This window comes from Metarhizium acridum (genome assembly GCF_019434415.1).
Source record: "Metarhizium acridum strain ARSEF 324 chromosome Unknown scaffold_31, whole genome shotgun sequence".
NCBI lineage: Eukaryota > Fungi > Ascomycota > Sordariomycetes > Hypocreales > Clavicipitaceae > Metarhizium > Metarhizium acridum.
In genome coordinates, this window is record NW_027094018.1 from 2,990,993 (window position 1) to 3,003,772 (window position 12,780).

Sequence of the window (12,780 nt, forward strand, 5' to 3'; positions counted from 1 at the left end):
AAACGTTTTATCCTATTCGACTTCTCAAGGGACGCATCCAAAGTGGGACAGTCGTTTCGAACTCTTGGTTGGCCTCGGCCGAGGACCCCGAACAAAACTAGACGTCAGCGAGACAAGGACAGCCTTCCGTTAGCCTTCGTCGGGGGACCGGGTCTCACAATCAATTGTTTTTGATAGCCCATCAGCATTCGAGCTGAGGTTACAAAGGGCTACAAGCGCCATACGGCCCGACAGCACCACACATTCACCAGTCTGCCAGCATCACTATTTGGTCCGCCTTTCGCTGAGAACCCTTATCTTACTTCCCGAGTCCCAGTTCTTATTCATATCGCCCGCGGAGGGTTCAATACTAAACACTGCCCATGAGAAAATAAGCTGCTCGGGGCTTCGCGGACAAGGGAAGGCCCGTATCTTTTGTTGTCCTTGCTCTCACAACCCAGAATCAATTGTGGAGTGTTCTGGGTCATGGGTTGCAATGGCAGACACGAACGCAGCCCCGGTGTCTACGGCCGAGGATGAGTCCAACTCGGTATTCAGTCACGAAGACGGCGGGTCAAGTGGTGAGGATACAAATCACCCGAACGGACCCGCCTCGTCTGGGAAGAAGAGGAAGAGAGAGAAGTATCAGAAGACTTCGTACGTAGTATATCACCCTCATCTCTCCTTTTCCCCTGTTTTTATTTTGTCTCCATCTTGTTTTCGTGTACAGGATTGACCATAGAGCGACATCAGGTGTGAGTTATGCAAGGCACGGAAAGTGAAATGCGACAGGGCAGAGCCTGCATGTTCCTGGTGTGCACGGCACAATCGGACATGTGTCTACCTGGAGAGACAGAAGCCAGGGAGCCGCATCGGCTTCACTCTTGAACTGGAGACCAAAGTGAACAGAGTGGACGCTCTTCTTCAGACTTTGTGGCGACGAGTTGAAGACCACATCGCGAATGATCATGGAGGACAATTGCAAATCTTACCACCCACCGTGAGCAACCATGCTTCCGTTCAAATTGACGGGTTCGCTCAGGATGTTGCCGGCCCCAGACCGCCTGGAATCTCCAGAGGAACACCAATCCAGCAGCCCAGACCCCTTGCTTTTGCAAGCCCTTCGTGGCAGGGCGGCGATGGCTCAGAGAACGCCCAACAAAGTGCTCCGTCAGTAACGTCTGCTCCTGGTCAACCTCTGCTATCTGGAGGTGCCGAATCATTCACGCCTCCATCTCGGCTGAACAGTGTACGTTCCGGATCAACGTCATTGTCTGGAGGAACGGATTTCCCCCCTCAGGACATAATCTATACCCTCGTTGACCTCTACTTCAAAAATTGTAATACCTGGTGTCCAATTCTTGACCGCAAGACGACTTTTGGTACATTTTTTGGGTCAACTTCTTTGAGCGAAGTCGACAGAATATTGCTTCATGCAATTGTAGCAACGACTCTGCGCTTTCTGAAGGATGCCCGACTTTCCTCAGCAATGCGATCTCACTATCACGCCGTGTCAAAACATAAAGTGATGATTTACGCCATGGAAAATGTCAGCATAGAAGCTCAGCGAGCTTTGGTCATCCTGGCTTTGGACGAACTGGGAACATCAAACGGCCCACGAGGGTGGAATATATTGTCTATTCTGGTGCAGAATGTTCGACAACTGGATCTCTGTGAAGAAAACAGCATTTATCTTTGTGCAAATGCAGGAGATATACCGAGTACTGGGTCAATTCGGAGGGTTGTCGTACCCCAGCCAGACTCTTGGATAGAGGATGAGAGTCGCAGGCGACTCTGCTGGGTGGTATATCTTCTCGATCGATATGCGACAATTGCCACAACAACGTTTGATTTCATGCTAGAAGACTACAAGATGAGACGTGTTCTTCCTTGCTCCTATGACTTATTTTCCAGAAATGTGCCTGTGGAAACAGGCGCGTTAAGTACGAACACCGACCAACAGGGATGGACGGGATACATTGTCAATAAGCCAGAGAATCTGGGTAGTTTTTCTTATCACTGCGAGGTCCTCAGGATTATTAGCAGGGTCCACGACTTCTTGAAAAGGCCAGTGGATGTTACCTCGTCAGCTGAAATAACCGCGTGGCGCAACGCCTATCGATCTCTGGATTCAGCCCTGGACAACTGGCTCCAAAGTTTACCCAGCGAATATAGCAGAATCTCAGCTTTATGCCACTCGGACCCAGCCAGTCGGGTAGCTAATTGGTTTATGTTGCATAGTGCGTATGTCACCGCCGTGGTACGCCTGCACTCGTCTGCTGCATATCCAACCGTTCGATCCCATATATTTGTGCCGTCGCATTATGCTATGCAGAGATGTCTATCAGCAGTTCAGAGCTTGAGGGATATCACGCAAGACGTTTTTGAGGCCAACGGTCTGGATCTTGTTGGTCCCCCTTTTGCCTTTTCTCTCTGGATTGCTGCTAGGCTACTCATTGTTCATGCCGCCACGGTTGGTTGTTCCGTGGATCCCAAGATTGACTTCTTCATCGACATTCTTGGATATGTTGGCCAGTATTGGGAAGTTGCAAATAATTACGCCAGGATCCTCGCAAGGGTTGTGCAAAGAGAACGACAAGGAGAGGCAAGCTTTGGCGCTATGAGAAAGTCAGTGTTTGTTTTATAACCTTTCAGATGATCGCCCGTCTACGTACGTTCAGTACTAATGTGAAATTGCAATAGGAGCGCCCATGACTTGGTGAACCTGACATCCAGCACACGCCGAACGGGGCTGGACAAGACATCATCCCATTCCGTTGCGCTAAGTGAGCTCGATAATATCGATGTCTTCGATTTCTTCAACTATCCGAAAACCCCTAGCCTGGACTTCACAAGCCAGAAAGGCCAAGCCGAAATCTATCATGTACAGGGACTGCTGAACATGGGAAGCGACCAATCAAGAGATGGGGCGGCGCCCGATCCTGACTCAGACTGGTTGGGGTATTGAATGGCGTGGAGTTAGCATTTGCCAGAGTTGACGAAGGACGAAATGCTGCACACGGAATGAACACATACCTGAGATTTGGACAGGTGTACGAAGACCACTGGCCATTTTGATGAAGAGTTCGGCTACAGCACACTTATTGTACTTTTATATCCCTTTGTCGGGTCCGAAATGAAGCCTCATACCCTATATGCTTGCGCCGCCAAAGCAGCAGCGTTGTTTGATGCCAATCAAATACATCCAAGAACCAATGATGCTCGAGATTTTTTGGAGGTCTCAGTATGCAGGAAACATAGATATATTGGCGGTTGTCGCCCTTCAATCCGTTCTGCGTCATCTGGTATAGCAAGGAGCCATCAGCACGTGAAACGGCACGGCTGATGTGGCCGCCCAACTACAAGCAAACTGAGGCGGTTAGGTGCGCGGGAGGTGCTGCCGCCTCCACAATTTTCCTCTTCCGGGGTCCATTCGCACAGCCAATCAGGGTCGCTCCAATCCTCAGCAGTACGGACATCACGTCCCCACTAAAGACCGAGGTAATAGAGCTGCCTGCCGGCTGATGAGCTTAAGCGTGCCGCCTCGAGCACCTTTTTAATTCTTCTCCAACTTCGGATACTCCTCCTATCGTTAGCTGATCACTCATCAGGTCCCGTTATCTCGTGCCGAAGTGGAGAGTGCCTGAAAACCTCTAGAGACTGCAGCCACCCCTTCATGACAACTGCAATAACACAAAACCAACAGACTATTTTCAACTTCTAATATTCACTATGACGCCGCCGGCCAAGACATTCACCCGCGCTGAGGTGCGGGAGCACACCACGGAGGACTCACTTTGGTGTATCATTGACAGTATTGTTTATGATCTGTCCGAGTTCGTTGTTGCCCACCCTGGAGGCGAGAGTGTCCTGCACCAGGTGGCTGGACAAGATGCCACGACCGCCTTCTACAACCTCCACCGGCAAGAAGTCCTTACCAAGTACGCCGATCTTGCTATTGGAACGATCAAGGACGAGAAGCCGCAGGTTATCGTTCCCAGACCCGGAGATCTCAGCCCGGTTCCCTATGCTGAACCCCTGTGGTTGGTCCAGCATTTCAAGAACCCATACTACAACGACTCTCACCGTCGTCTGCAGAAGGCCTTGCGTGAATTTACGGACAAGTATCTGACCCCAGAGGCTCAGGAGTGTGAGACCACAGGGCGAGCTATCAGCCAGGAGATGATTGACCTAATGAGCAAGAAGGGAATTCTCCACATGAGACTTGGCCCCGGGAAGCATCTTCACGGCGTCAACCTGATGGATGGGGCTGTCAAGGGAGAGGAATTTGATTACTTCCATGACCTGATTGTTTCCCAGGAGTTCGCCAGAACCATGACCCGTGGTTTCCAGGACGGCAACATGGCAGGCATGACTATTGGGCTGACTGCCGTGCTCAATTTCGGCAATAACGAGGCCTGGAAGAAGAATATTGCCGACCAGGTCTTCAGTGGCAAGAAAAAGCTCTGCCTAGCTATTACGGAAGCCTTTGCTGGTTCCGATGTCGCCAGTATCAGAACGACTGCTCAGAAGACCCCTGATGGCAAGCACTACGTAAGTTTTATGCATTCTCCGTAGTAAAATATCTCATGTTCCGAGGCGCCTAACATAATATCCAGATTGTCAATGGTACAAAGAAATGGATCACCAACGGTACCTTCTGTGACTACTTTATCACCGGGGTTCGCACAGACAAAGGGCTCAGCGTTGTTCTAATTGAGAGAGGCGAAGGTGTTGAGACCAAGCCCATCAAGACGTCATACTCTCCCACCGCCGGGACTAGTTACGTAACCTTTGACAACGTCAAAGTCCCCGTAGAGAACCTCCTGGGCGAAGAAAACAAGGGTATCCATGTCATTCTCAGCAACTTCAACCACGAAAGATGGACCATGGTTTGTAAGTCGAAACCTTTTGTTTAATTTACTGATGGAATCACTGATACTCACTGTTTCGCAAAGGCGGTTCCATCCGAAACTCTCGCATGATTGTCGAAGAATCCCTCAAGTGGGCCAACCAGCGTCTTGTCTTTGGCAAGCGTCTCATTGACCAACCCGTCATCCGTAATAAGTAAGACCCCGTCCCCAAGAGCATTCCCACCCATTCGTATCCTCCGCATCTAACCAACCTCAACCCCATCAGGCTCGCCAAGATGATTGCTCTCGTCGAAGCCAACCACTCATGGCTCGAGACAATCACTTACCAAATGTGCCACATGCCTTACAAGCAGCAGGCCCAACACCTTGCCGGACCAATCGGTCTCCTCAAAATGAGCACCACCCGCGCCGCACACGAAATCGCCGACGAAGCCGTCCAGATCTGGGGAGGCCGTGGACTGACACAGACTGGCATGGGCAAACATATCGAAATGTTCCATAGAACCTATAAATTCGACTCGATTCTCGGAGGAGCGGAGGAGATTTTAGCCGATTTGGGTGTTAGACAGGCCATGAAGAACTTTCCCAAGGCTATGTTGTAAATTAAATGAGTTTTGGATAGTTTGGCGATGTTCTATCAGTTGTATCAATAGATCAATAGATTCGATACGTTATCTACTTACTCAAAGAGGAAATTGGTTTGGCGAGACTGTGGCCCGTGCGGAAATTTTGTAGTAGGCCCGCTAATTACCAGACAGGGGATAGCTTACTCGCCTTGCAGCCAAAGAATATCCCACTTGTGCCGCGCCCCACATTGTGCCTGCTGCTTCCACCACCTAAAAGTGGGACGCGGCACGACTAGTGGGCCTGCTGGAACGCGGATGCAAGTTCGCTTGTTGCTACGGAGTACTCCGTACTTCCTCAATTGTAATGACTGACAACAAAAAGTGGAAAAGAAGTGATGCTAGTACAATCCAACTATTGTGAGTTAAGCTATAAGTGACCTGACAAGGAAGTTAACAGGGATGAAAACCGAGGCTTTTATGCTAATAATAATAATTGTTTTTGTTTTTTAATAGAAATTATTAATATATAAATAAGATAGTAATTACTCTGATCATAATAACGTATCTTTAAAGATATTTTTAAATTTAAGCTACTCTTTACACGTTCTCCTTAGATAATCACCTCCTATTAGCTCTAAGCTTCCCTGCTTTATCACACCTAGGGTACCTAGGTACCTAGGTATTTAGGGGTTGTTTTGTATTTCGTCAAGTATTGATTTACTCGTTTTCACTGGCTACCAAGTGATTATGCTGTAAATACCCCTGAATGGCGGGGTCTACGCAAATTATCTTGCTGCGCGCAAAGATGGAACTCCACTTGCAGAGGTCTGGCTGACATGCTGCAATGTAAGAAGTGCGTGGACTGGTTTTGTAATAGGGCTCATTCGCATGGAGCATGTTATACATGTCACGCTTATGCGAGTGGCTTTTGTGCGAACTTACTGCAGAGAGCTGCTTTGTGCATCCTCCGCCCAACATATCAGGTTTGATCAACACAGGCCATCTTATTCTCACTATCAACTCGTCAACCTTCCGATCTGCCTTCTCTCCCACTCTCTCGTCTGTCAAAGAGATGAATGTCAGCCCACTTCAAGACCCTTCAAAGCTGAGCTACTTCACTAATCCTTCTCCAAGTCTGATACTCATCGTTCCGTCAATAGCATAACCTGCCTGGGCATCTTGCGAGGTAAGACCAGCTCTTGTATGGCAGATAAGCTGGGAGAAGAGAGAAATTCCAACCTTCAGACCTCCAATGTCGATATTTCCCGTCAAGTCATCGTCCGAAATACCAAGTCCATATATGCATGTATGGTCCTTTCTCATCTTCCCTCAAGGGCAACACTGAAGGTCGAACAAGACCCGGCCCGACTAGAATCGTTTCGTGGATATCATATGATGCGAGGAGGAAAACACTTTTCATGTTTGCCTGCATTGCCATATTTCCGTGACAAACAAATGAACCCAGGAAGACAAAAGAAATGATTTTTTGGGGGCGTATAAAACCTTTGCACGAGTCAAATCAAAAACAGAGCACGAAATACGTCGTGGGTATCATGAAGTTGCCACGCCAACTTCCTCTCTGATCCACAAAGAGCTGAGAGGACCTCTGGGCCACGGTGCTTCGATACTTCGATCACCTTAGTTGGGACAGGCGGACTGGACATGTCCAGCCTGCTGGCACTTGTAGCAGATCTTCTCGCCGCCGGACGATTCCTTAGGGCAGTCACGAGAGTAATGGCCGGACTCGCCGCAGTTGTAGCATTTCATGCCGTTGACGCACTCTCCTGCAAAGCGCATTAGTAGCCTGATCGAAGGCTTTTTTTTTTTTTGTAAACATTTTGCTTACGGGACATGTGACCATATCCACCGCAAGAGTAGCAGGTCTTTCCAGCACCACCGCCGCCATACCCGCCGCCGAAAGAACCACCATAAGAACCGCCAGCCTTGGAGCAATTGCGGGCAATGTGGCCGATCTCGCCGCACTGAGTTCATCAATTAAAATTTATTCACCATACGTATTTGTGATAAATGAAGAGCTTTGTCAGGCTTACCTTGTAGCACTCAGTGGACTGAGCACCGCTAGCGCCGCCAGCACCTCCAAGAGGACATTCGCGAGAAATGTGACCAGGTTGGCCACACTTGTAGCAGGACTTGTTCTCCTTCATGGGCTCAGAGCAGTCGCGGCCTATAACAGTCAGTACTTGGGGGTGATGGCAAGATGTCAGCAGTCACTTACTCATGTGACCCTCGCCTAAATTAAGTTAGTACTATTTCTCTCTCAATCATAACATCATCATGGGACGCATACCTCCGCAGTTGTAGCTATCATTGAATATTAGCGGGCGCATTTTACAAGATTTTTTCAAGCGTGCTTACCACTTAGCAGGGCCTTTGGAAGGGCAGTCGCGGGCCTGACGACATCACGTTAATTCCCATCATCTAGCACATCTGGGGTTGGTGAGGGATCATACCTGATGACCAGGGTTGCCACCTGTTTGCCTCAAAGTGTTAGCCACGTTCGTCTAAAAAATTCTACCATCATTGCTGCGACATCTCTTGAAGTGGTAATAGGCACCATAGTATGGCGGTGTCGTCCACATCAGACAAAAGTGAGCAGCCTGGCGATGCTCAACAAGATTTGAGACTCACAAGAGTAGCAGGCTCCACGAGTAGCGCCGGTATTGGAGGAGTAATCCATCTTTTCTGAAGGAAGATGAACTGGTCGGGACTTTCCGATTTATCAACTGGCACTACAGCGTCAGCGATCGCCTTCTTGCTGGCGGATATTGCAAAAAAGTCCCAAATCAAAATGGCCAAACTGTGGTGCCAAGGCGGCATGACAGAGATACCCTCGTGGCGAAACCGTTGTATCCTGCCACTAGTGACCTAACGACTGGCTCAACGGCGTAAGAAATTTGCATAAACGCAGACATACCGATGGAGGGCAAAAGGGTGTGCAATTGGCGAAGACTCGTCAATTGATCGGCGATATATCGATATGCAGAGGGCAATTTTGAAGTGGTGAGGACGAAAATAGGAAAAGTTTTTGGCGTTAACGGTGGTGGTTCAGCGGGGCTCGATTTTTTTACCGTGCCAGAGAAAAGAGCAAACGGAGTACAGAAGTACTCCGGGCAGCTTGGAGCTGGGCGTTGGGTGCAGGGAGTCGGTGGCTACAGCTGGCAACTAGAGGCGGAGGGAGGCGTCGAGAAGCGAGCCCAGCCAGAGTGGACAGAGACGCCGGCGCTGCGTGATGATTGAGTGGCGTCTCGAGCCAAAGCGGGGCGAAAGCTGTCTGGTGGTTTGGACTGTCGGCTTGGGGCTTGGGGACAAGATGTGCCACCTGAGTTGCTGACAGTTCTGAGACGGTCCGCGGGATCACGCGACAGACAAAGACGTTGCAAAATTTGAGGGGGGATGAGAGCGCCGTGATCTTGAGGAAGAAATATGAAGTTCCACTTCTGGGTTGAAATCAAGATGGATGCTAGGTAGAGCCTAGGTAAGGTACTTAAGTATTAATTCAATAGAACTAAACTTGAGATGGAAGTCATGCCCTTGGCCCTTCAATACTCCATGTCAACTGGCAACAACGGCAAACACTGGGTGGCACCTGTCGAGCCCCAAATTCCAGATGTCATGAGGGCATGTGGTGGTAGTACCTGAGGGTCCTTGCCAGCCCAGGCCACATCTGTAGTGGTTCCTGGGCCCCGTCTCCACTCGATCTATGGACTGGACCATCCGTAACACCCTTGCGGCAGCCCGAATGCGCACCCGCGTCAACCTTGGTTATTCCTTCAACTGCCTTCAACTTGCCGGCACAGCCAATTCGCCGCATCAACCACGACGGGCCGAGCGCAATTGGCACATTGGATCCGCCCTTCGTTCTGCTCAATGCACTCGATGATTTTAGCCAAATCGCCTCATGTTTCAATTCGTCGTTGACGTGAATTAGGCCTTCGTTGTCTCGTCACGTGAGTCAGTATTGAGTAGCGTGTGTACGGAGTACCTGGCGTAACTACCAGACGCGTTCTGACGGGAACAGTCCTGCGGCCAAACTTTTTATTCGCCGCAGGCTAGCGATGCCATCAAGCCATCTTTATGGCGGCTACCTGGTTTGAAAAAGGCCGCCCAGCGCTTTTTGAAGCTTTATCAAATGTGTGCGACCAAATTGGGAGGGATTTGGCTGCTGGTAAGCGACGCGAACGCGGACATGTGTCCATCGAGACTATTAGATTCTAATCCTGTTTAGAGGTGCAATCACGAAATGTAGCGAAAAGTCAAACCGAGGGATTCAGAGCTGCAGAGGAGGGATGTGCCGAAAAGCCAGACATCGTTTCGAGGTTGGAGGCTGAAAATGAAGAGCTGAGAAGGCAACTTGCCACGTTACAGCCGTCAGGCATAGCATCACGTTCAACCACCACCTGCTTGACTTCAACATTACCAGACCAAGCGCCGGAATCTACCCATCTCTCTACCAATGACCCAATTGTCCTAAAAGATACATCACGTACGACCAGTGGTACCCCGCCATGTCGAGACTGCTCCAGAGTCTTAAGGAGATACCATGCATTGTCCGCCAACTTCAAAACAGCCAAAGATGCTTTGCAGCGGAGAAAAGATGAAAGGAATCGTTGGATTCATCACTCAAAATATCTCAGGGAAAAAATAGAGGCCGCCGAAAACCAATATGGTATTCAGATTTTGGATCAGAAAGCCCAGCAAATGGAAGTGCCCACATCAACCGCGTTAGAAGCCGATGAACCAGTTCTCAACCCTTCGACCAGCTTTATGTCTGAAAGAGAGCCTGAAGAAGACGAACCTCAACTTCCAGAGCTGGCTTCAACGTCGAAACCGCCCGGCGGAGCCCTTCAAGGATGCAATGCAAATTCCGAAACGACCCAAGGGGAAGCCTCGGACGAAATTTCACAACCTCTACCAGTGATTCCATCACCTTCCAATGGTGAGATGGTGGTCATAAAGGAAGAGCAGTCTTCTGACGTTCCAGAAATTGTTTCCGAGCGAGAAGTTAGGAAGCGCAAACGCAACGAAGAACACGCTGGAACAACTGTCGTGCCCAAAATCAAACCTGAAATGGCTGGTAGTTCAAGCCCAGTAATGTTAGTCTCGCCAGTACAATTCCACACGCAAGAAAGCATTGACTTGGGGGACATTGTCAAGAAAATCCAAACGCCCAGGAAGCGCCAATTGCTAGAGCAAGCCGGACCACAGTCCGAAATCATCCCCCGCTCTAAACTTACTACTCTTACACCACCCCATGCCGGAGCCCAACAGGGGGCGCAATCCGCCATTGCTCCTCGCCAAACATCAGCTCTGATGCCCTTAAGTGTCAATGCGCGGATAATTCGACCGGCATCGGTCAAAATTCAGCAAAAAAGCCATTGGTTCCAGCTAGATGACAGCATAGAGAGCCTAGCTGAAGATGGTGCTGCGTATAATGCCCAAGCGCCTACTGATCAAGTTAAATCACCGAGCGTATCTTCTACTAAGAGTCGACTGGACGCTTTGCTCAATGACCCCCTTGCACAGTCGGAAGATGAGAATATCATTTCCAGGCTACCCAAAAGAACCGAGTCAAGGACCACAGCTCGCCACACGGATCTGGGCATCCCAGGACGACGACAGCTTCCATTTGACAGGGACGGACATATATCCAGTAAATCAACACCAGGTGAACGATCCTTGACCCTGAAAAGTGTTTCTGAGGCAAAGACGCGAGGTGGCGGTTTTGCCTCACCATGGCAGACTATAAATCGTCCGGATTCGAGGCCGTTAAGGCACAGGCCGCTCTCGAAACTTGGCTTGGAAGATTTCAAGGTCAATCCACGTGCCAATGAAGGCCACGACTTCGCCTTCAGCGAGGTAGTAAGAGATAAGGGCGACAGGACATGTTTACCAGGATGTACGGACATGCATTGCTGCGGAAAAGAGTTCAGGGCCATTGCCATTTCACAACGGCCCAACCCGCCTTTAACGGCCGCTCAGCGACAAGAGGAGCAGAAGCTCCTGGAAGACTATCTAGGGGACTTTTCATACCGCCTCGCATCGATGGATAAGGACGAACGAATGGAAGTCTGGATCGAGGCCAAGACGCACGAATTGGCACATAAATATGGCAAACATAGACATAGATTCTCTCGCATGCAGTCGCCCCCAGGCTTCTGGGATGCAGACTTTCCAGATACGCAGCAACTGGAAGCGGATAGAGAGGAAGCTGTGAAAAGAACAAGGCGAGCAGTTGCAGAGCGATACCGGGAAGCCAGACGACCCGGCGGCAGATGGATGTTCAAGGATGAATGATACATGATGATGAATGGAGCGTTCTAGGTTCCCCTCTTGGAATAAAAAATAGAGGCACATAGCATAGGGCATGGATAGGACCTGACCTGTGAGCAGGCGTTCTCTGTATCTAGGTATTGCGTGTAATGGGAAATAATCGATGCTACGATATGTCACTCATGATAGCTTGGCTACGCCTTCTACGTATAGCTGCGAAGATGTGTTTGGACAGATGAAGTGCCGATATCTCTGGTGTGACAGTGCCCTCATGACAAGACTAAGTATGCTCTTCACTTAAATGATGCCTGGCAAAATGTTTGCGTAAGTGGACATCTGATGATGCCATGTGTTGACATTGACATCACGAAGTCGGCCGTGCGGAAGCAGGGCTATATTGACATTGAAAAATCTCCTCGTCAACTGGTGCGCGATCTCAAATGCTTGCAATGGACGTGGGTGGCAGCATTCAGTGAGCGCAAGTACGCCGAGCGATGGAGCACGAGAAAACTCTCCTTTAGCTGAGAAGTTGACGACTAAAGTGGAAAAGAAAATAATACTTGGGCGCCTCCAAACGCTGTCTCTTCATTATGTCACTTGTGAGCTGATGAGCCTTGCTCTTTCGCATTTATAATCTAGCCCGTGTAAGTTTAGCCACCAGTGACCTCCCGCCTGACTGCTCGTTCCGCATGCCTGGGCATAAAAACTTCTCTTCGGGGAAGCCCCACACTCACCAACTCCGAACCGAGACAGCCTAGGTACCCTCACGAAACCTGCGAATTTGATCCCGAACCGACGAAAGCCCCGCGCTGCGCAGTCTAGCCTGTCGCAATACCGCGCTTGGATTAACTCAGTCGTCCTTGGTTTTTCCCCTTCTACATGGACCGTCTCCTTCCCCCTCTTCACCATGAACTCCGCAGCTAGACTCCTCTCTTCCCCCCTTCCCCTTCGCCGTGTGCCCATTGCCTCTGTTCGCGCTTCCTCATCCCGATTTGCACCTTCTTTCGGCGCCGTCCGCACCTTTTCAGTCTCAGCACGCAACATGGCTGCCGCACGGAAGATCAAGGTTA

The 12,780-nt window shown here is 49.9% G+C and overlaps 4 protein-coding genes across 4 annotated transcripts; 3 read left to right on the forward strand and 1 right to left on the reverse strand.

Annotated features, from left to right (window-relative positions):
• Positions 1-475: 475 nt before the first annotated feature.
• Positions 476-2,947, forward strand: J3458_005808 (uncharacterized protein; the record flags this gene model as incomplete). The annotated part of the gene is made up of 3 exons (XM_066118999.1): positions 476-636; positions 733-2,607; positions 2,683-2,947. 3 exons carry the CDS (start codon positions 476-478, stop codon positions 2,945-2,947), a joined length of 2,301 nt encoding a protein of 766 aa, XP_065976521.1.
• Positions 2,948-3,711: 764 nt separating this feature from the next.
• Positions 3,712-5,455, forward strand: J3458_005809 (uncharacterized protein; the record flags this gene model as incomplete). The annotated part of the gene is made up of 4 exons (XM_007815196.1): positions 3,712-4,533; positions 4,599-4,875; positions 4,938-5,046; positions 5,119-5,455. 4 exons carry the CDS (start codon positions 3,712-3,714, stop codon positions 5,453-5,455), a joined length of 1,545 nt encoding a protein of 514 aa, XP_007813387.1.
• A 1,602-nt stretch (positions 5,456-7,057) lies between these two features.
• Positions 7,058-8,117, reverse strand: J3458_005810 (uncharacterized protein; the record flags this gene model as incomplete). Its single annotated transcript, XM_007815197.2, has 8 exons — positions 7,058-7,203; positions 7,266-7,401; positions 7,471-7,604; positions 7,656-7,670; positions 7,728-7,741; positions 7,796-7,830; positions 7,891-7,910; positions 8,069-8,117. The coding sequence occupies 8 exons, from the start codon at positions 8,115-8,117 to the stop codon at positions 7,058-7,060; spliced, it is 549 nt and encodes a 182-aa protein (XP_007813388.2).
• A 1,107-nt stretch (positions 8,118-9,224) lies between these two features.
• On the forward strand, positions 9,225-11,911 carry J3458_005811 (uncharacterized protein). Its single transcript, XM_007815198.2, has 2 exons — positions 9,225-9,605; positions 9,666-11,911. Exons 1-2 carry the CDS (start codon positions 9,515-9,517, stop codon positions 11,732-11,734), a joined length of 2,160 nt encoding a protein of 719 aa, XP_007813389.2. The 5' UTR covers positions 9,225-9,514; the 3' UTR covers positions 11,735-11,911.
• The last annotated feature ends 869 nt before the right edge of the window (positions 11,912-12,780 follow it).

Bases quoted from the DNA above. Each gene is read 5' to 3' on its own strand.
- J3458_005811 (XM_007815198.2), top strand. From the start codon at position 9,515: ATGGCGGCTACCTGGTTTGAAAAAGGCCGCCCAGCGCTTTTTGAAGCT. The intron at 9,606-9,665 runs GTAAGCGACGCG...AATCCTGTTTAG, and splicing joins TGGGAGGGATTTGGCTGCTG to AGGTGCAATCACGAAATGTA.